Here is a 20880-nt window from a genome sequence, read left to right as displayed (position 1 = left end):
ATGCATTTTCAACAAATAGAACAGAATACTGCAAAGGGAAAAACCCAGCAAATGAGGGCTGGGTGCACCCTGAGACTGCCCACTGCAGCACAGGGATTAAGGGTGGAGAACCACAGCCCGGTGAGAGGCAGAGATGCAGGTGGGCCCTTTGCCTTCTGTCCTCCAGTCTGGCGGCACGAGGAAGGAGTGTTAATCAGCAACGAAGCAGAGATCAAGAAGAAGCTCTCCACGGAAATAAACTTAACCCTGGAGAAGCTTTCTCCTTGTGACTCACTGTTGGCTGCTTATGGGAACCACTATTCAGGCACACACTGGACCCGCAGGTCTGACCCCGGAGGCGGCCAGGCGTTTGGTGCTGGTCAGCTCCTGGGCACTATGACTACCTTTGTGTCTTCAAAGGAGAGGCAAACTCTGGTTTCTTTGTAGATTAAGCATCAAACTGATGCTTCTTTCCAGATTCTTCCTCGCCACTGCTGCTGGGCTCAGAGACATCCTCCTGCTCCTGGGCACTTCTCACCCTTCTTATTTCTTTTTGAAATTAGAGCTTTTTTTTCCCATAAAGCAAAATAAAATTTTATGTGTTTATATATTGTTTACTAAATTTATATCCCACAGATAACAGGAAACTTGCCTTATCAATTTCCTAAGCAAAACTGTCATCTACTTTACTATGCAGCTGTTATTCTCAGCATTCATCACGAAAAGTGACATTTTACAGTGAATGAGTATTAGCAATTCCTTACTCTTATTACTAAATTAAATACAACCATTTCTCTATAGCAGTGTGACACTTCTCAGCTTGATGAGCCACAGCCTGGGAGGAGGCCGTGCAGGCTTTCTGCCCAAAGAGAACAGCTCCTCCCAGGCTCCTCCGTTCATGCCAGAGGAGCGAGCATACATCCATGCTGTGGCCCAGCGCCACAGTCAAACAACACCCCCGACCACAAACCGCCCAGCACCTCCTGAGCTGACCCTTCAGCTCACGGAAACAAGCAACTCTGGTCCACAACTCACACTCACCCCTCGGAGAAGAGAGCACAGGATGTTCCTGGGGCCCAAAGCAAGCAAGGAAAGAGCTAAATTGCTAACATTTTTGGTGGGTTTCTTCCTTTGCTTTGAAAAGCCATTCTAAAATTTTAACTTACTGTATCTAAAACAGTATCTCAAGTTTCCCCTTAAAAAAAAAAATCCCTGTTAGTTCTTGGTTTCGCTTGACCACAGCTGCTAACCGGCTAGCACGGGCACTGCTAGCTCACACCCGACAAAACACAAACAGAAACAACATTCAAAGTTTAATCAACTAATTGAAGCCCATCTAATAATCACTTTAAGCACTCTGAAACCCAATAGCGCAAGCGCTGCCCATCACTTTCCAGTTGTCACTTCACAGGCATCCCTCCAGGAAGTGTCTGCGCTTCCACGAGTGCTTCTAGGATTACTGATTTCCACACTAGACAACGGCGAACTGCTCTGGTTTCACAAACTCATCAGAGGGAGGATTTAGTCTGTTATGATATCCACATCCTCTAGTTGAGAATAAATGACTGAGTCCAAGAACATGCATACTTCTGGGGAAAAACCAGTGCATGTTTCTTGCTGTCACAAATCAATTTATGGGTAGACGTCCGTTCCACTCCGATGCCGCTTGCGGGCGTCTCTGGCCTCCCCGCTCCCTCCCTGTGTACACCGCGCTGGGCCTGCCAGGCCGCAGGCGGAATTCAGGAATCAAGGGTCTGGGCTTTGGGTGTCTCCCTTGTCTTCCTCGAATCTGGGCCGTTTCAGTTCCGGAGGACTGCCCTGAGGGTCTGCAGGCATCTCTGAAATATTAACCATCATAAGGTCAGCAAGGACAGGAAGCTCTCCGTACACTGAGCTGATTGCTTACAAAATAGAGAACCATGACTGAAACGTAAGTGCCTGGCAAGATCCTGAACTACAGGAAAAGGATCTGCCCCACTGGTTCTCAATTAGATGACTCTGCCTGTAATGGGACAGTGACACTTGAGAATGTCATCGGCAAAGAAGTGGTACTCAGAGAGGCTACTGAACATCCTATAATACCCAGGGAACTCTCCAGATCAAAGAACTATCTGACCCAAAGCATTAGCAGCTAGCTGTCAGGTGGAGAAACACATTGTGAAGCCATTATTGAGCTCCGAGGGATGTTTTTACTCCCACGGAGACAAACAGCCAGAAAGTCTAACAGACCGTTCCCAGCATGTAGCCGTGCTTCCTCAGAGCTGACATAAAACCACATGATGAAACGTTCAAAAGTACAGAAGATGTTCTATCTGCAAATACACAAAACCAGTAACTATACAACTTACCTGATTCCATTTCTTCTGTGGAAGAGGTAGACATTAGGCCGCTTGGTAGAGAATTTGGTGGAGTATCTGTCTTTATGGGTGTTAAGTTTATTCTCCTTGATTAGAAGAGTAAAGATTAAAAAGGTAAAAATTCCTTAATATCAAAAGAATTGCTTATGCATGATACTAAGTTTCAAAACTACCAAAGGAGTTAACCAGGCCAGGCATTAAATTTAATGCTGTATGCAGATATACAATAAGTAAGACTGCATTCACATGCTACATCAGACGGTCACATTGACAATACTCAGCTAGCTGAAACTGTCCACCATCTGCCAGTCTCAGAGGCTGAATTCTGATCATGAGCAATGGCCAAGCAGACACTGAGCAGACATGGTGTCTACTTACAAAAAGCAAGTACCAAAACATAGATAACTCTTGTTTATAAATCCAAAGTTTTCATTTTTAACATTTTAAAAACTATGGCTATAAGGAAGTTAGTAAATGGTTTAAAAAAAATCAAGACACTAAAAGCAATTTAGTACCAGAGATACTTTTACCTAAAAAAATAATAAGTTTAAAAATATGAATCTACCCTGCAGCAGTTAAAGTTAAACCTTAGAAGATGAAGTGAGAGTGGGTGCAGAGGTAGGGATGGGATGGGAGGCTGGTGAGCAGGGCTCCAGCCAGAGAGGACTATCCTCACAGGACAGCTGGGTGACACACCTGCCAACGGTGAACAGTGTGTGCGTGATCACACTGTAACCTGTACAAATATACAGTGTGATATTCAAGTGAAAGGTAAAATAAAACTGAATTTTTAAAAAGGCACTTGCTATAGTTTGGATAAGCAGCTCCCAGGAGGGGTGGGCCCAATGGAAGGCCGTCACATCAGTGAGGCAGACCTGTAAGGGGGACGCAGCCCCACCCCTACCCCATCTCTGCTTCAGGACTCAATGACAGGAGCAATCTCTTCTGTCCCTGGCTCCTGCCACGCATGGGCCACAGCAGGGCCCCCCCTCCCCCCGCCCCCGAGTGAAGAGCCCAAATCAGGATTTCCTCCTCACATACTGACTGCCTCAGCCTGTCACCATGTCACAATGAAGGACACTAACCAACAGTGCTCGCTTGATTTGCATGCATTCAAAAAGTGCTTGCTGCTGCCCGGGCCAGTCAGCCAGGAAGAGAAATGAAGAAGACATTTCCTATCTTGCAGGGCTCAGAATATAAGAGGAGCTGGGGGACTAATAAACACCTGCTACCAGATGTCTACTCAGAGAGGAGGGCTGAAGGGGCACAAAGACCACATTCAAATAGGTCTTTCAAAAGACTCTAGGCCGAGCACTGGTGGCTCACATTTGTAATCATAGCTACTCAGGAGGCTGAGATTTGAGGTATAACGGTTCAAAGCCGATGAATCCGTAACACTCTTATCTCCAATCCCCAACAAAAAGCTGAAGTACAGGTGTGGCTCATGTGGTAGAGTGGTAGCCTTGAGCAGAAAAAACTAAGGGACAGTGTCTAGGCCGGGAGTTCAAATTCATATTAAAAATAATAATAAATAGATTGCTTCTCTATTTATATACCTCTCCTTATACTAAATACACTAAAATGTTATTTGTTTTAGCAGAAAATGAAAAAAAAATAATAACAACTCTAAAGCCACCAAGAGGGGCGGGAACGGGTTTTCCCAAAGGTCAGACACAGGCCGCACAGGGCAAAGACCTCAGCATACACTCAATGCATGACCCTAGGTCCTCTGAGAGATTAGAATATTGCTGGTGTCAGAACGGCCTGGCCACAGCCCCATCACAGGATGCGCCCAGCACGTGCCCATGCAGAAAAGCGTGTGCTTTGTCTCAGGCAGGACAGGCAGCTGCAGAGAACTGACAGAAGGAGCGAGCCTTCGTTCTGTGTGTAAGCGTCTCTGTCATGGACTGTCTGTGATCATTCTGCAACAGTACTTCAGTCCAGTGGTCTTACCGCGGGGGTGTTTTGCTCCAGGCCTGTAAAGTGTTCAGCGTGACCCTCCGTGATGGGGGGGCTCTGGGGTTCTGACTGTTGGGCTGCAGGATCTTCTCCTCTGAAGGGCTTTTGACACCAGGTGTGACTGGTGACATGTCCTTGACAGCTGCCGGGGCTGGAGCAGGTGTGGTTGGCAGGGGCGATGCCCCAGGGCTGCTGGAGTCTTGAGCTCTGCTGGCCAGGCCTCCTTCGGCTGGTCTGGACCCTGGGGAAGCCCCCTGCTGCATCTGACTCTTGGTTTTCTTTGCTGTATCGGGAGTTCTCACCGTCAACACTGGCTTCTCTTTCAGTGGAATGCCAAGTTCATCCTTCTCAAATGTCACAAACGAGCAATAACCATCGGTAGAAGAAACGGCCAGGAAGGCTCCATCGCTGGACCTGTGTGCCCAAAGCAAGGGAAAAGAGGGGCTGCTGCTAAAATCTATGGCTATGCTGAATGGTTTCTTGACTAGTTAAGAAATGGAAGTTCAAGCAAAGTCACAGCTTTGACAACAAAATTCAGGAAGCACAACCAGGCAAGGGTGGTTTGTGCAAACATCCCAGGCATGCAGTTTCCTGTTCTACTCCCATCTTGACTTCCCACTTCAATGCGAGCCATGTGCACTGCTACCAATGCTCACCTGGGGTAAGATGATCTTTTTCCCCAAGATGAAACGGAAATTACAAGGAAAAAAGTTATTACAAAGGGTGGGTAGGGTACCAGTAGCTCACACTTCAGAGTATGGCAGCCTGGAAAGAAAAGTCCTCAAGACTCCATCTCCAAAATAACCAGCAAAAAGCCACACTGAAGGTGTGGCTAAATGGTAGAGCACCAGCTGAGCAAGCAAGCTGAACAAGTGCAAGTACCTGAGTTAAAACCCTTGAACAGGCAAAACAAAAGAGAATCAGAGTGAGTCTGGCACCAAGCACGGCAGAGGCTGAGCAAGGGCCAAAGGTGGCAGGGGAAGGGCAGAGTGCTAGGGACATTCCAGGGACAGTCCTGGATCTGAGGTCTTCCTGGGGGCTGTCAGGTGATGGCCTCCTCTCGGGGACCCTGGCCCTCAATGTGGGAGCTTAACCATCCTGGGAAGTACCATGCAGGAAGGAGGCAAGCCCTAGGCTGGGCCCGGTCTCCCCTTCTGTATGAGCACCTCGTTGTGGCCTGGGCACCCGCGCACTCACCAGGAGATATCGCTCAGCGTGTGGTAGTGGATGTTGGACACGTAGCCAAAGGGGAAGGGCTGCTGGGTGTCGTAAAGCAGCACCGAGTCCTCGGAGGCCACAGCAAACACCACTCGGTAGGGCAGCCTCAGCAGCTGCGTGCTGGGCTCCGGCACCTTCTCTGCACAAACAGTGGGCAAGGAAAACACAAAATCCAGCTTCCCAAAGGGAAAGCCAATCTCCCAGAGCCCTCTCCTGGGGGCTGGCGGGACTTATTTACTAAAGCTCAGTTTACTGTAACATCTACAAAAGAATTTGGCTCCTAAGCTTATACACAAACAGAGGAAAGAAAACTAAATAGGCAGCTAGGGAAGTGTCCCAGAGAACCCAGGCACTGAGGTCCAAAAAAGACAAGAAAAGGAGAAAAGGAGCCGGGCACCGGTGGCTCACTCCTGTCTTCCTAGCTACTCGGAGGCTGAGATCTGAGGATCATGGTTCAAAGCCAGCTCAGACAGGTAAAGCCATGAGACTCTTATCTCCAATAAACCACTCAGAAAACCAGAAGTGGTGCTGTGGCTCAAATGGTAGCGCTCACCTTGAGCTGCAGAGCTGAGAGACAGCGCCCAGGCCCAGAGTTCAAACCCCACAACCAACAACAACAACTACAACAACAAAAAAGGAGTGAAGGGAAGCCTTCACAAGCTGAAGAACTTGAAATACTTTATCAAGTGACTTCAATCCTCTATCCAATTAACTGTATTGTTTACATTAAGGATTAAAAGGTTAAAAATGGCTTCTGGTTCCAGCCATAGGACTGGCTTTGTTTTCCAAATGGAAAACACCAAAATCCCGAGGACTGGCCTCTGGCGGTGAGGCCTAGGATGCCAAGAGAGGGGAGCAGCCAGTCAGGCCCACCACTGCCTCCACTGCCTGGCACCTACAGGCAGAGAGCCCCGGCAGGCCTGAAGGGTCCTCATTGAGAGGCGGGGCTAGGGAAGGCCAAGGCGGGAGAGTGCCAGCGCTCGCTCGAGGCCTCTCCAGGCATCAGCTGAGTGCGGGCCAGAGCTGGCCTGTGAGGACTCAACCTAGGCTGGCTGGGCCTACCAGAGGAGCCAGGCCTAAGGCTCACCCAGGCCAGAGGGCACAGGGGTCCCCGGGGGCTGGACAGCAGCCCAGGGGAGGGAGGGCTGAGGAGTTGCTGGAGTTCTGCTGCATCCTTGCACAGGAGAACCACAGCTAATGACGTTCTGCGCATTTCAGAAAGGCTAACCGAAGGGTTTTTTTTTAATCGGTTGTGGGCCTTGAACTCTGGGCCTGGGCACTGTCCTTGAGCATTTCCGTTCAGGGCTAGCGTTCTACCACTTGAGCTGCAGCACCACTTCCGGCGTTTTCTGCTTATGTGATGCTGAGGAATTGAACCCAGGGCCTCATGCATGTGAGGCAAGCGCTCTATCACTGAGCCACCTTCCCCAGCCCCTGAAGAATTCTTTTCAATGATTTCACAACAAAAATTGCTGTTTGAGATGCATACACCCTGATGTGGAAGTTTATATAATTATACAAAAATGTACCAAAACTATCATACAGAGCTGGATGCAGTGGCTCACATCTGGAATCCTAGTTTTTCAGGAGGCAAAGCTCGGAAGGACCAAGGTTCAAGGCCAGCATGGGTAGTAAGCTCATGAAATCTCATCTCAACCAGTAAAAGCTGAGTATGGCTATTCATGCCTGTGCTAGCTATGTGGGAAGCATAAGGAAGAGAATGGTGATCTAGGCTGGCTCAGACAAAAATTAAGACCTCATTTGAAAAATAACAAAAACAAAAAGGGCTGGGTATATGGCCCAAATGATAAAGCCCCTGCCTACCAAGCAAGAGGCCCTGGGCTCAATCACCAGTACCGCTAAAAAATTTAAAATAAATACATAAAACATAACATATTGGGCTGGGAATGTGGCTTAGTGGTAGAGTGCTTGCCTAGCATGCATGAGGCCCTGGGTTTGATTCCTCAGTACCACATAAACAGAAAAGGCCAGAAGTGGCCCTGTGGCTCAAGTGGTAGAGTGCTAGCCTTGAGCAAAAGAAGCTCAGGGACAGCGCTGAGGCCCCATGGAGTTCAAGCCCCAGGACTGGCCAAAAACAAAAAACAATAAACAACCTAACATATGGTAGCCCATCAATATGACAACGTTTACTAAGTAAACTGAACCGAGTCCATATACTGACCCTTTCCCAGTGGACAATCCAAGCTCCCCACCCCCACTTAGCTCGAGAACAGAGCAGCGGCATTGCACACGGACCCTACCTGTTTCTACGGTTGGCCTCAACTCAAAGTAGACTGGACAGCAGCGAACAGCCAGCGTGGCTTTTCCAGGGCAGGGAAGATGGGCCAGGGGCCTGCAAGATGACCACAGTTAGAGGCCAGCCGCTACTCTGCAAAGGCACAAGGGGCAGTCTCCATTCTAACGGTTTCAGTTGCATACCTTTTAAGGTTTTTCCTGGAGAAAACGTATGTTGTGTTCATCACATTCTCACCAGATTCCACACATCCAGCTAGGGAGCAAGGAAAGGAGGGAGACAGTCGGTGTTATACTAAACCAGTTCCCAGAAAAAGCCCAAGAGCCTTCAATTCTGGTCACATGATATTTTTCCCTCAAGTAATATTCTGTGGTTCTGATTGAATAATGATGATGACAATGTAGTTGTACAAAGGGATTACAATTCCCTAAGTCAGGCTATGAGTACAGTGCTTCTTGGTCAATGTCACCGCTTCCTTCATTCTCTCCCATTTCCCCCTCCGGTCCTATGCTCAATTTCCATAGTGTTTTTGATTCTGAGGACACACCCAATTATACTGTCATGATCTGTCACTCCTTGCTCCGTACCTACCTACCTGTCCACACTAGCTGAGGGCTCACAGTCCCTGGGATCCTGGGGCATGAAGGCCAAGACGTTGGAAGGCCTTGTTAGCAAACGCCTTCCTTGAGACCTGCGTGGTGACGCGCTGTGACTGTTTGTGGCCTACATTCGGACGCGGGCTGAGACCCTGGGCTGCCCCATGGCTGCCAGGGGCAGCCTGGCCCAGGCTTCTACCTCGGCCCCCAGCAGCTCTAGAGAACAACTCTCCTTTTAGTGTTTTCCTTGTTGGTGTTGTTCTTGCCGGTTCTTCTCTTTCCTTTTTTTTGGTACTGGGGCTTGAACCTAGAGCTTCACTCCTGCTAGACAAGCACCCTCCCCGGTCCACGTTCTGACAACTCTGAGGGGTCGCTGCACTGATGCACAGCAGCCCTCTCTTCTATGATTTCCCACCAACTCAACCTGCTCTAGCTTTGGCCAAATGACAGTTCTACTTCAAACACAAACAGGCCTTTCATTTCTTTAAGGATGTCTAAGTTTCTAGCCAAAGCTCTTCCTCATTTCTATTTTTTTTATTTTTTTATTTTGTCGGTCATGGGGCTTAAACTCTGGGCCTGGGCGCTGTCCCTCAGCTCTTCAGCTCAAGGCGAGCGCTCTACCACTTGAGCTATAGCGCTACTTCCAGTTTCCTGGTGGTTTATTGGAGATAGGAGTCTCACGGTCTCTCCTGCCCAGGCTGGCTTTGAACCTCGATCCTCAGATCTCAGCCTGCTGAGTAGCTAGGATTACAGGCGTGAGCCACTAGCGCCCAGCTGCTCTTCCTCATTTCTAAAATAGCACTCCAGATTTTCTTGCACGAGTGTTGTTTTTATATTTACATTTAAGTACTGAATTCACCTAGAATTTATTTATATTTTGCTGGTACCAGGGTTTGAACTCAGGGCCTCACGTGCTTGGCTTGCCTGCTCAGTTGGCACTTTACCACTTGAGCCATGCCTTCAGTTCTAGTATTTTGCTGGTTAGGAATCTCGAGGACTTTTCTGCCAGAGCTAACTTGGAACCTGGACCCTCTAGGTTCCAGCTTCCTAAATAGCTAAGATTGTAAGTGTGAGCCACCAGTGTCCAGCTTAAATAGTAAAAAATTCTAAATTGCAATCTGCATGAGACTTCCTCTCTCAAAATGGATAGATCATTAGAATCACTAGTAAATCTTTTGAAAGTTCCAAAAGGTACAACACCCACTCCAGACTAACTTAACGACCATGTGAGAAGTCACAGGCAGTCCTAGCCCTGGAAGGACCTGGAAGGATCACCACGCAGACAAGTTGGCGATAGCTGCTCTGAGTGGACTTCACTGAGCTCAAAAGCAATGGAAGTCCCTGCTCTGCCATCCACCCTTAAATCAAACACTGTCAAACACACCTGGTGTGAGGAGCAAAGATCCATCAGGGGTGAAACTGAGTCTACGAAAGAAGGACTTCATGCTGTCATCATGAAACATCCGGTAACTTCTTGCCTGTGACACAAGAGGTTTAGAAGTCATGCCAAAGTCATGATAAAGGCATACTGATGACTGACTTAGTAATACATGAAACAGAAGCACATTACAACCAAATAATCACGTAAGCCTGCAAAGTAATCATTCGTGGGAACCCATCACTCACATTTGCTAAGTAAGCATGTGTGCATTTGGGTGGTTGCAAAATTATTTTTTCAACCAACTGTAAGAACACACAGCGCGTGGTAAACGGTGCTCAGTCTAGGGAGAGGACTGGGAGATGCGGGAAGATGATCAGGGGACCTCTCTTTCACCTGCTGTGTGGGACAGCTGTGTCACCATTTACCAACACTGTCAACAGAGCCTTCAGTTCTCAAGAACCCGAGGAAGGGGGCTGGGAAGTTGGCTCAGTGGTAGAGCGCTTGCCTCCCATGCCTGAGGCCCTGGGTTCAGTTCCTTAGCACCACATAAGCAAAAAGAAAAAAGCCGGAAGTGGCGCTGTGGCTCAAGTGGTAGAGCGCTAGCCTTGAGCTGAAGAGCTGAGGGACAGCGCCCAGGCCCAGAGTTCAGGCCCCATGACCGGACCAAAAAAAAAAAAAAGAACCCGAGGAAGCAGGGACTACAGACATGCGCCCTCAGTGCCAGATGCAGCCTTACCTTGGAGCCTAGGCACCAAGTCCCTTTGCTGCCTCCACAGGTGACTTACTCCCTTCACCTGATGTATGTGTGCCTGCATAATCTTCTAGATCCTTCCTCTTCCTAATACGAGCCCGATGGCTGGTCTTTGCTTTCCACTGACCTGTCACACTGGTGTCCAGCCTTCCCTAGAGTCACTGCTCAACCCTCGCTACACCCTGGAATTGTGGGCCCCGCTTAGCTCTGCCAGGTGAATCACACTCTAGGCAACCATGCTTTCCAGGTGGTCCTTGTTGTCAGAGCTATTGTCCATCAAAAGCTCTCCACTGGGAAGGTCAGAAGCTCACACCTATAATCCTAGTAACAGAGGAAGCTGGGATCTGACAGGCATGCTTCAACGCTGGACTGGGCAGAATAGTTTGAAAGACTATCTCCAATTAACAAGCAAAAAGCTGGACCAGAAGCATGGCTCCAGTGGTGAAATGCCAGTTGTGAGTAAAAAAGCTGAGCAAGACCGTGAGGCCCTGAGATGAAACCCCACTTCAGGCACACACACACAGAGCAAGCTCTGCCCTGTTCTGATGTCCCCACCTTCATACAGTATGGCCCAGCTCACATATTAACTGAGCCTTCATGTCCCAGGGGAAGCTTTAGTGAAGCCCAAAGCTCTAAGGTCAATTCCCAGTCCCATCAATAAATTGATCAATAAGTAAAACAAAGTTCTGTCGAGAAAGAATGTCAAAGTGTCTGTACCTCTCCTTCGGCTCCTATTCCGGACAGCATCTTTGACACATTGAAAGCCACACGTTTCTTCTGCGTGCTGTACACGCGCAGTACCCTGCCAGAGCACACAAGTGTGAGTTTTGCTTCAGGTAATTGAAATATGTTTTACATAGAAACAATCTGCACCCATCTATGACACTCCCCCCTACCAACCCCACCAAAAAACCGTTCTCAGCCTGCGGAACACAGCTATTCACATTGCTAACTAGGACTAAGCCACAGAGCCAAGGAAACAGTCAAAGCAGGTACTAACAAGATAAAGGACACTGTGGTAAAGAAATATGTCAGACCGGTGCCAGTGTCTCACACCTATAACCTAGCTACTCAAGAGGCTGAGATCTGAGGATCGCAGTTCATTTATTTTTCATTCAGTGTTTCTTTTCAAGCAGGACATACCAGAGTCCTGGTCTGACTTTTCAGGTCTAGGACATCTGGCCCTGTGGTGATTTATATAATTTACTGAAGTTTGTTTTGTGTTGAAAGATCTTGCTTGTTGGAGTAAGGAAAACAGCTAGTAAATATGGCTTCTGTTATTTTGTTTCTATTTGTTTTCTTTGGATTAAACTGGAGATTAAACTGAGTTTGCTAGGTAAGTGTTCTACCACTTGAGCCACAATCTGACTGTTAAATGTTATTTATATATACATATATATATTATTATTTCCATTAATCAAACTGGTACTCCAGAGCTCCTGAAAGTCAGAAAATGCATGGCATTCACAATATAGCAGGGGGGGTGGTATATGAAAGATAAACACTACCTGTACATGTTGTGTATTTGTTGTGATGGCACGGTGATTTGAACTCAGAGCCTTGCCCTTGATAAACAAGTGCTATACCACTTTGAGTCATTCTACTAGCCATTACCTAGTACTTTTATTCCAGGTTTATATGGAGTTCGATTTTTTTTTTCTCTTTTTTTTTTTTGCCTCTCCTAGGGCTTTAACTCAGGGCCTGGGCACTGTCACTAAGCTTTTGTGCTCAAGGCTCCAGCTCCATTTCTGGCTTTTTACTTGGAGGTAAGAATCTCATGGACTTTTTTGCCCAGGCTGGCTGTGAACCATAATCCTTAGATCTCAGCCTCTTGAAGAGCTAGGATTATAGGTGTGAGCCACCAATACCCGACTGAGTTCAGTTTTTGTTATTGTTGTTGTTTTGTTTGTTTTTGCCAGTCGGGGGGGCCTGAAATTTGGGCCTGGGCACTGTCCCTCAGCTCTTCAGCTCAAGGCAAGCACTCTACCACTTGAGCCACAGCACCATTTCTGGCTTTTTCTTGCTTATGTGGTGCTGAGGAATCAAACCCAGAGCCTCATACATGCAAGGCAAGCACTCTACCACTGAGCCACTTTTCCAGCCCTGAGTTCAGTTTTTAAGAAGGCACTCTTAGGCTAGCACCAGTGGCAAAAAAAAAAAAAAAGGCACTCTTTAACCACTTGGGCTACTCCCCAGCCCTAAATTCAATTTTTTAAATTAACAATAGATGAATATTTGAAAAGACTATTCCACTAAATAATATACTTAGAATCCCAATTTTTAATTCTTTGTTCAAATAAACACAGTTAAATGCAATGAGTACCAACACAGGGCAAGACTTCCTTGCAACAAAGGAAACAAGAACAAATGAATAGGCTGGGAAGGTGGCTCAGTGGTAGAGCGTTTGTCTTGCATACGTGAAGCCCTGGGTTCAATTCCTCAGCACCACATAAGCAGAAAAAGCTAGAAGTGGTGCTATGGCTCAAGTGGTAGAGCACTGCCTTGAGCTGAAACGGTGAGGGACAGTGCCCAGGCCCAGAGTTCAGGCCCCACGACCAAAAAAAACCCAACAAACAACAACAAAAAACCCAGGTGAATCAAATCCAGGCTGTAATTTATCTCAGTAAAGTTGTGATTATAAAGAGCTCTGCAAAAAATGTCAAGTAATCAAGAGAAAATGCGCCAAATATTGACATACCTGTCACAACTCAGAGTAGCGATATACTGACCCAGAGGGTCCCAGGTTACTCCTTGCACGTAACTTTTATGCTCATTAAAAATGGAAATCTTTTGTCCTACAAAACAAACCCACAAAGCATTACCAAAAGCTACTTGGGTACAAATTTGTAAATTAAAGCATTAAGTACTATTCCCTTTATCACTCAGCAGGCAGTAAGGGAGGGGCTCTGTTCAAAGCCCTGTGTCAATCCCAAACACTACTCCAAACAGCCCACCCTCAAGGGGTTCACAGAGCTGGGTGCCAGTGCTCACACCTGTAATGCTAGCTACTCAGGAGGGAAAGACCTGAGGACTGCAGTTCAAAGCCAGCCCACACAGGAAAGTCCATGAGATTCTTATCTCCGATTAAACACCAAAAAGGCATAAATGGAGCTATGGGTCAGGTGGGAGAGTGCTATACTTCAGCAAAAAAAGCTCAAGGACAGTGCCCAGGCCCTGAGTTCAAGCCCCAGGACTGGTAATAAAAATACAGCCATACATCTATAGACTACTGGAGCCCACACCATGATCTTCTTTCCCCTAATCCCTTCCTCACTGCCTCCATGTTACTCTGGAGTCCATGGGCCATGTGCCACCCAGGGATTCTTCTAGAAACATAAGCATGCAGACATGTGGCACTCAGATATGTTTAGGGTAAGATCTAAAATCCTCTCCAGGGTCCACTATGGTGTGTGTGACCTGCCCTTCATCTCCTCAACTTCAGATGCTCCCTCCCCCCCACATTTATCCCATCCTCTACTCGGAATGTGCAACCTCTACCACAGGACTTGTGTTCTTGCTGCTCCCATGGCAACAGTGCTGGGGTGCTCGTCTCATAGATGATGCAACAATTTGCTCCCTCACTTCACTCATCTCTGCTCATACTTCAGATGCTCTGGTAACTGCACATAGCCCTTCAGCACTAGCAGTCCCATCCATTCGTGCCTGGCATCCTCACCTATATGTAGTTATTTTGTTCCTGTGGTTTCCAGCACTTGCACGCAGAAGCACCCAGCACGCTGTGAGACAATGTTCAAAATCACTGCAACTGGCTGAGGGGCATGCTGGATGACCGGCCTCACGGACACTGATATGTGCTGGACACGAAGACAATGCCACTCATTTGCCTTACTTTGGCAACTGCTGCTAATTCTATAACACTGGAGCTTCTCACATGCTCCTGTCCCCTCCACTGGAGCAGAGCACGATACCCTCAGCCTCCCAAGAACCCCTAGAATGAAAACTGACCCTCTTTCCTTGCCATTCTGGGCATTTTTACCTTCTCAAGGCGTAAGCTCACTGCCTACCCCTCATCTCCACACCCAGAGGATGTATTTAGATTTTGCCTCTCCCAGGCACTGATAATTCGCAATACCATCGCCAAACTTCCTAGGTTCTAACTGGGATGCTAAAAATTAAGTTGGGTCCGTGGCATTTTGCACCAATCTGTCTCTTTCTGGCTAACTTCAGTTCACTGGAGAAATCTTTCATACAACTCTTGGAGGTAAAGCAGGCCAGGACATTCCTTCTCCTGACAGGTCCATCAGCCTACCTACCTTTACTGACATCCCAGATGATGGCCGTGTTGTCCACAGAGGCCGAGGCCATCAAGTTCCCATCAGCTGCCCAGCAGATGTCATACACGTCCTCCAAGTGGCCCCTGCAGTCCAAAGACGATGGAGAAAAACAAGCAGACCACTATGATCTCAAACAAGTTATCAAACCCAGGAGATTCTAGAATCTCTAGGATAAAATCCTAGAAATCTCTAAGCCTACCTAGTAACAAGCATGTTCAAGAATATTTGTATCTTTCAAATAGATTCGTTTTAGTGGGGTGCTGGTGGCTCGTAACTGTAATCGCAGCTACTCAGGAGGCTGAGTCTGGGCAGACAAACCCAAAAGACTCTTATTTCCAATTAACCACCAAAAAGCCAGAAGTATGGGGTCAAGAGGTAAAGAACTAGCCTTGGGCAAAAATAGCTAAGCCTGAGCATGAAGCCAAGTTCAAGTCCCAGTTCTGACACAAAAAAAGATTCATTTTAGCTGGTATGATTGTGAATACCCGTAATCCCAACACTTGGCAGGGTGGGAGCAGGACAGGCAGTTCAGAGCCAGGTTAGGTTAAACAGCAAGACCCTATCTCAAAAATAGAAAAAAAAAAGATTCGTACTCAAGAAAATTTTATATCAGACAGTAAAATAAAATCCATTACAAGCATGTTTCTTTCTTGTTGTTTTTGTTTTGTTGGTCAATGAGGCTTGAACTCAGGGCCTGGGTCCTGTCCCTGAATTTTTTTGTCAAGACTAGTGCTCTATTACATTAATCCACAGCTCCACTTACTGTTTTCTGGTTGTTAATTGGAGATTAAAATCTCATGGACACTCTCTCTGCTCTTTTCTAGGTCTTTCTCAGCTCTTTCCTTCTCGTCTCTTTCCCAGCTCCCTTCTCTTTCCTAACTCTCTCTTTCCCACCTTTCCCAGACGCTCTCTTTCCTAGCTCTTTTCTCTCTCTTTCCCAGCTCTCCCAGCTCTCTTTCCCAGGCCTTTCCCCACCGTGTGGAGGGCCAAGATGGCCTGATGCCAGCCAGAACGATGAATAAAATCTCGTAGACCTTCCTCTCTAGGCTGGCTTTGAACCTCAATCCTCAGATCTCAGCCTCCTGAGCAGCTAGTATTATAGGTGGGAGCCACTGGCACCTGCCTTACGGACATGTTTTTATCCTTTGTTGTCTTATGACTACCTGACATAAGTAAGAATTTAAGTTAGACATAAAGATAAAAGGTGGGTGTGGTGGCACATGTCTGTAATTTCAGGCTGATATAGAAGGATTGTGAGTTTGAGGCCAGGGTGAGCTATATATACCAAGACTCTGTCTCAAAACAAAGCCAAGTATGGTGGTACTGCCTATCATCCCAGTACTCAGAGGTAGACACAGGATGGCAAGTAAGGAGGCATCCTGGATTACACAGAAAGTTCTACACTAGGCTGGGCTGTAACAGTCTCAAAAAACAGAGGAACAAATAAAAGCAGACACAAAGATCAGAAGGCGTTTAAAGCATGCAGGTTGTAGAGATAACCATTCCCAGAGGCACCCCAGTTACCTCAGCGTTTTCACAACAGTCCAGTTCTCCTTATTCAGCTGAGCCTCGTCCTCATCCTGAAAAGCAATCTGTTCTGGCTCCTTGTTGTCGTTCACCTTCCACAGCAGAATGACAGCATCTATGCAGGGGGTCAATTGAACACATGCCGGCCGGACAACCCAGGAAGGTGGCTTACACCTGCAATCCTAGCTACTCAGGAGGTTGAGATCTAAGGACTGTTGTTTGAAGCCATCCAGGGCAAGAAAGTTTGTGAGACTCTTATCTCCAACTAACCACCAAAATGGCAGAAGGGGAGCTGTGGCTCAAGTAGGAGAATGCCACTCTTAAGCAAAAAGCCCAGGGACAGTGCCCAGGCACTGAATCAAGCAATCAATCAATGCAGGCTTCTGAGCCTTTAAGACCAAAGGACTTTGCAAAACAAGAGCTGTCCTGTGCTTCCTCCTCGCCAGGGCAAGTATGCACTTCCTGTCAGTTCACACACAGGCCACACTCTGGACACTGTGGTACTGAACTCAGCCAAAACTGAGATTTCTGTTTTATACTGTTTTCTACACCATTTTAAAGTATGGTATAAAGGCTTATTCTTTTTGTGTTGGTGGTTCTGGGGTTTGAACTCTGGGCTTCATGCTCATCAGGCAGGCAGCTCTAATATTTGAGCTCCATCCCCTAGGTAGAAGCATAAAAGTATATTCTGCTGGGTGCCGGTGGCTCATGCCTGTAATCCTACTACTCAGGAGGCTGAGATCTGAGGATCGCGGTTCAAAGCCAGCCCGGGCAGGAAAGACCGTGAGACTCCTATCCCCAATAAACCACTAGAAAACCGGAAGTGGTGCTGTAGCTCAAGTGGTAGAGCGCTCGCCTTGAGCTGAAGAGCTGATGGACAGCACCCAGGCCCAGAGTTCAAGTCCTATGACTGACAAAAAAAAAAAAAGTATATTCTACATAAGCAAGAATAAAATAAGCACAAGAATAAAATAGAAACAAACATTCATGATAAGACCAGCCCCTAAAATGTTCCCAGAGACAAGAAAATGTGACCCTGAACACCACAGACATAAAACTCCCAATCAAAGCCAGAACCACTGCCCCAGGATCCCTAGGTATGCTGTTTTCTACTATGGACTATTGGTTGTTTGCATTGCTGCTTCCTTTGTGGTTTGTCTTTCTGGTGGTTCTCTGTGACTGTCTGCGTTGTGGGGATGACCACAAAGAGGGGGTCTCAAGGAGACCCCTGTACCCTTTTTTGAAGGAGGAGCTGTTCTCAAATCCATCCTGAGGTTTCTAACACTGCCTGCTACTCCTTACTCTGACACACTCCAAAATGTTATTTTGCTGAGCTACCTAAATACTGATATCAGAAGAAAGCTAATTTGGCTCAAATCTCATTTTCTGGGGGGTATGGGGGGCGCATACAAGGTCTTGCTACATAGCCCATACTGTCTTCAAACTCACAATCCTCCTACTTCAACCTCTCCCTCATCCCCAGTTCTAGGATTACAGGTGTTTCCCACCATGATCAGTTCGTGACATAAGACACATAGGTATCAGGTTCTCAGAGGAATATGGAAATATAATACTTACCATCTCCTCCTGATGCTAAAATTCCTCCAGTTGGAGAAAACCGCACAACATTAACAGCTTTGGTGTGACGAGCAAGATTGGACAAAAATTCCACAATGGCTTTTCCATCTGGTCCTTTTTCAACCTTCCAGATCTGTTGACAGCAAAAACATTCACTAGGAAAACATACAGTGTTGCCGGGCACTGGTAACTCAGGCCTGTAATCCTAGCTACTCAGGAGACTGAGATCGGAGAATTGCAGTTCAAAGCCAGCCTGAGCAAACAAATCTGCAAGACTGCTATCTCTAACCAGCAAAAAGCTTTTAGTGAAGGTGTTGGTCAAAGTGGTAGTGCACCAGCCTGGAGTGGAAAAGCCAATTGAAAGTACGAATCCGAGTTCACATGCCAAGAAAAAATTGGTTTTGTTTTTTTTTTTGGGTCCGGTCGTGGGGCCTGAACTCTGGGCCTGGGTGCTGTCCCTCAGCTCTTCAGCTCAAGGCTAGCGCTCTACCACTTGAGCCACAGCGCCACTTCCGGCTTTTTTCTTTTTGCTTATGTGGTACTGAGGAATCGAACCCAGGGCCTCAGGCATGCAAGGCAAGCACTCTACCACTGAGCCATCTTCCCAGCCCCCAAGAAAAAATTGTTAAACAATTCTATGCTTATTGCAAGGAGAAAGTTGAATTCTCTTTGTGGAGACATTAAATGAATCTAAAGCATACAGCAGTAATTGCGTTGTGTACCGTCCTCCCTCCTACTTTTGTCTAGAGCAAGGTGTCACCCCACGAGAAGCCACCATCATATTGTAAAATGATTGGCACCACTTGGCCACAAGGTAAGGAGTTAGCATGAAATCGCTTCATGTTTTCACTGTTTACTCCAAGCCCTGAGATTCTCCCAGGCTATACAACAAGGCATTGGGGTTGGTTGACATTAGTTCTATGTATTCACTTATGTTAATTTATGTGTATGCCACTATTGGACTTGAACTCAGGGCTTTAACACCATCCCTCTGATTTTTTTGGCTCAAGACCAGCACTCTACCAGTTGAGCAAAAGCTCTACTTCCCACTTTTTTGTGGTTAATTGGAGAAAAGAATCTCAGGGCTGGGCTGGGAAGGTGGCTCAGTGGTAGAGCACTTGCCTTGCATGCTCGAGGGCCTGGGTTCGACTCCTCAGCACCACATAAGAAAAAAGAAAAAAGCCAGAAGTGGCTAAAATTACAGGCACAAGCCACTAGAACCAGGCTTGATTAGTTTCATATGAATAAAGGAATGAAAATTTCAGCTCAAAGTAGGGTTTCTATGGATCTTAAGATCTCTGCCTGGATTTACCCTGACAGCAGTGTCTACCCCAGCTGATGCCAGCCTGTGGATCTTCCCGTTTGTGTTGTGCTGGAAGTCCAGGCTGTACACAGGCTCCTTGTTGTGCCAGGCTATTTCACACGTGATGACCTTCATCCTCCCACTCTGGACTCACAAGAAGTTTCTCTGTAGTGAGCAGAAAAACACCAGCAATAAATTATAGGACATTGTAGCAGTGAAAGTCTATTGAGCAAGTGCTTGCTTATCAGGAACCCCTGCTAAATACTGTGAAGGCACCGAGCATGGGGAGAAGAGGCTGGAAAGTTCTGCTTCCTTGATCCCTGCCTTCCTCAAGTTCATGATTCTGCTACACCCAGAAGAGAAAAATGAAAAACACTCAGGATGGCGGCCTTGAGGGAGCATCCACAGGGTCCAAGAGGGGGCCTATATGGGGGTGGGGTGGGGCTGTCTACCATTGTTGGAAGGGGCTGCCTGAGAAGGAGGAACCAAGGAGATTAGTGAGGGATAGGTAGGTAGGGAATCACAAGGATCGGGAGTGGGGGAGGGGGGGAGAGCATCCCAGAAAAAGGAGTCTCAGGGGCAAGGAACCTGCACGTGCCAGAGGGCAGGATGGAACGGGACATGGGCAGTGGACGGGAAGCCCCCTCCTGAGGGGACATTGAGGGGGAGCCCTTCCTCGGGGAGGAGACTGGGGGGAGGCCCCTCCTCGGGGAAGGGACTCGGGGGTAGCCCCCTCCTCGGGGAGGAGACAGTGGGGAGAGCCCCCTCGGGAAGCCCGGCCGGCCTAACAGGGAGGAGGTCACGCAGGGCCCCGGCAGGGCCGGCCGCCCGCACGCGCGCCACTGCGGAACTAATCCCCTCCCCAGCAGCGGCCCGCGCCCCGCCAGTACCTCTTGCCTGGCTCGTCTCCTCAGAACCGTGGAATTTGGGGGAGGTCACCAACTCCAGAAGCCGAACCTGCAGGGACGCGCCGAATCCGCGGCGCCGCCACCTCCCGCCGTCGCGCGCGGCGCTTCCCGCGCGCCGCAGGCTCCACCCCCTCGTGGGCGTGGCTAATGCGAGGCCCGCCGCGCGGTGGGCGTGGCTACGGCGCTATCCTGTCTTCTAGCGGGCGGCCCTCCAGAGACCTGTGCAGCGCCACCGGTCGGTGGCGGTCATCCGTCCACCGGAGCCGGCGGGTCAGGCCCCTACATGGCCAGGGGGAAGACAGGCAGCTGATTCTTTTTTTTTTTTTCTTTTTTTGGTCGGTCGTGGGTCTTGAACTCTGGGCCTGGGCGCTGTTGCTCAGCTCTTCAGCTCAAGGTGAGTGCTGTACCGCTAGAGCTACAGCGTCACTTCCGGTTTCCTGGTGGTTTATTGGAGATAAGTCTCATGGACTTTCCGGCCCAGGCTGGCTTTGAACCACGATCCTCAGATCTCAGCCTCCTGTGTAGCTAGGCTGGCAGGTGTGAGCCACCGGCACCGGGCTGAAGGTACCTTGTGAGCCTTTTTGCTGGAGGCTGGCGCTCTTCCACGAGAGCCACAGCCCCACTGCCAGCTCTATGCTGGTTAATTGGAGATAGGACTCTCGGGGACTTTTCTACCGAGGCTGGTTTCAAACCGCAATCCTCGGATCTGTCTCCTGAGTAGCTAGGATTACGGGGGTGAGCCACTGGTGCCCACTGCAACCCTGCTATATTAGC

At 48.1% G+C, this 20880-nt stretch overlaps 1 protein-coding gene across 1 annotated transcript; it reads right to left on the bottom strand.

Moving 5' to 3' along the window:
- Positions 1-1279: 1279 nt before the first annotated feature.
- Chaf1b (chromatin assembly factor 1 subunit B) lies at positions 1280-20204 on the bottom strand. Its single transcript, XM_042687289.1, has 14 exons — positions 20089-20204; positions 19208-19363; positions 17896-18028; positions 16315-16432; positions 14770-14873; positions 13194-13290; positions 11213-11297; positions 9748-9841; positions 7953-8022; positions 7775-7866; positions 5493-5652; positions 4290-4709; positions 2328-2422; positions 1280-1817 (listed from the first exon to the last, which is right to left on the bottom strand). The coding sequence occupies exons 2-14, from the start codon at positions 19331-19333 to the stop codon at positions 1726-1728; spliced, it is 1686 nt and encodes a 561-aa protein (XP_042543223.1). The 5' UTR covers positions 19334-19363; positions 20089-20204; the 3' UTR covers positions 1280-1725.
- Between the last annotated feature and the right edge of the window lie 676 nt (positions 20205-20880).

Source organism: Dipodomys spectabilis, unplaced genomic scaffold, assembly GCF_019054845.1.
Source record: "Dipodomys spectabilis isolate Male_0828 unplaced genomic scaffold, ASM1905484v1 ptg000107l, whole genome shotgun sequence".
NCBI lineage: Eukaryota > Metazoa > Chordata > Mammalia > Rodentia > Heteromyidae > Dipodomys > Dipodomys spectabilis.
Note: the sequence above shows the minus strand (reverse complement) of the source record. Positions and strands in the feature narration are given on the sequence as shown.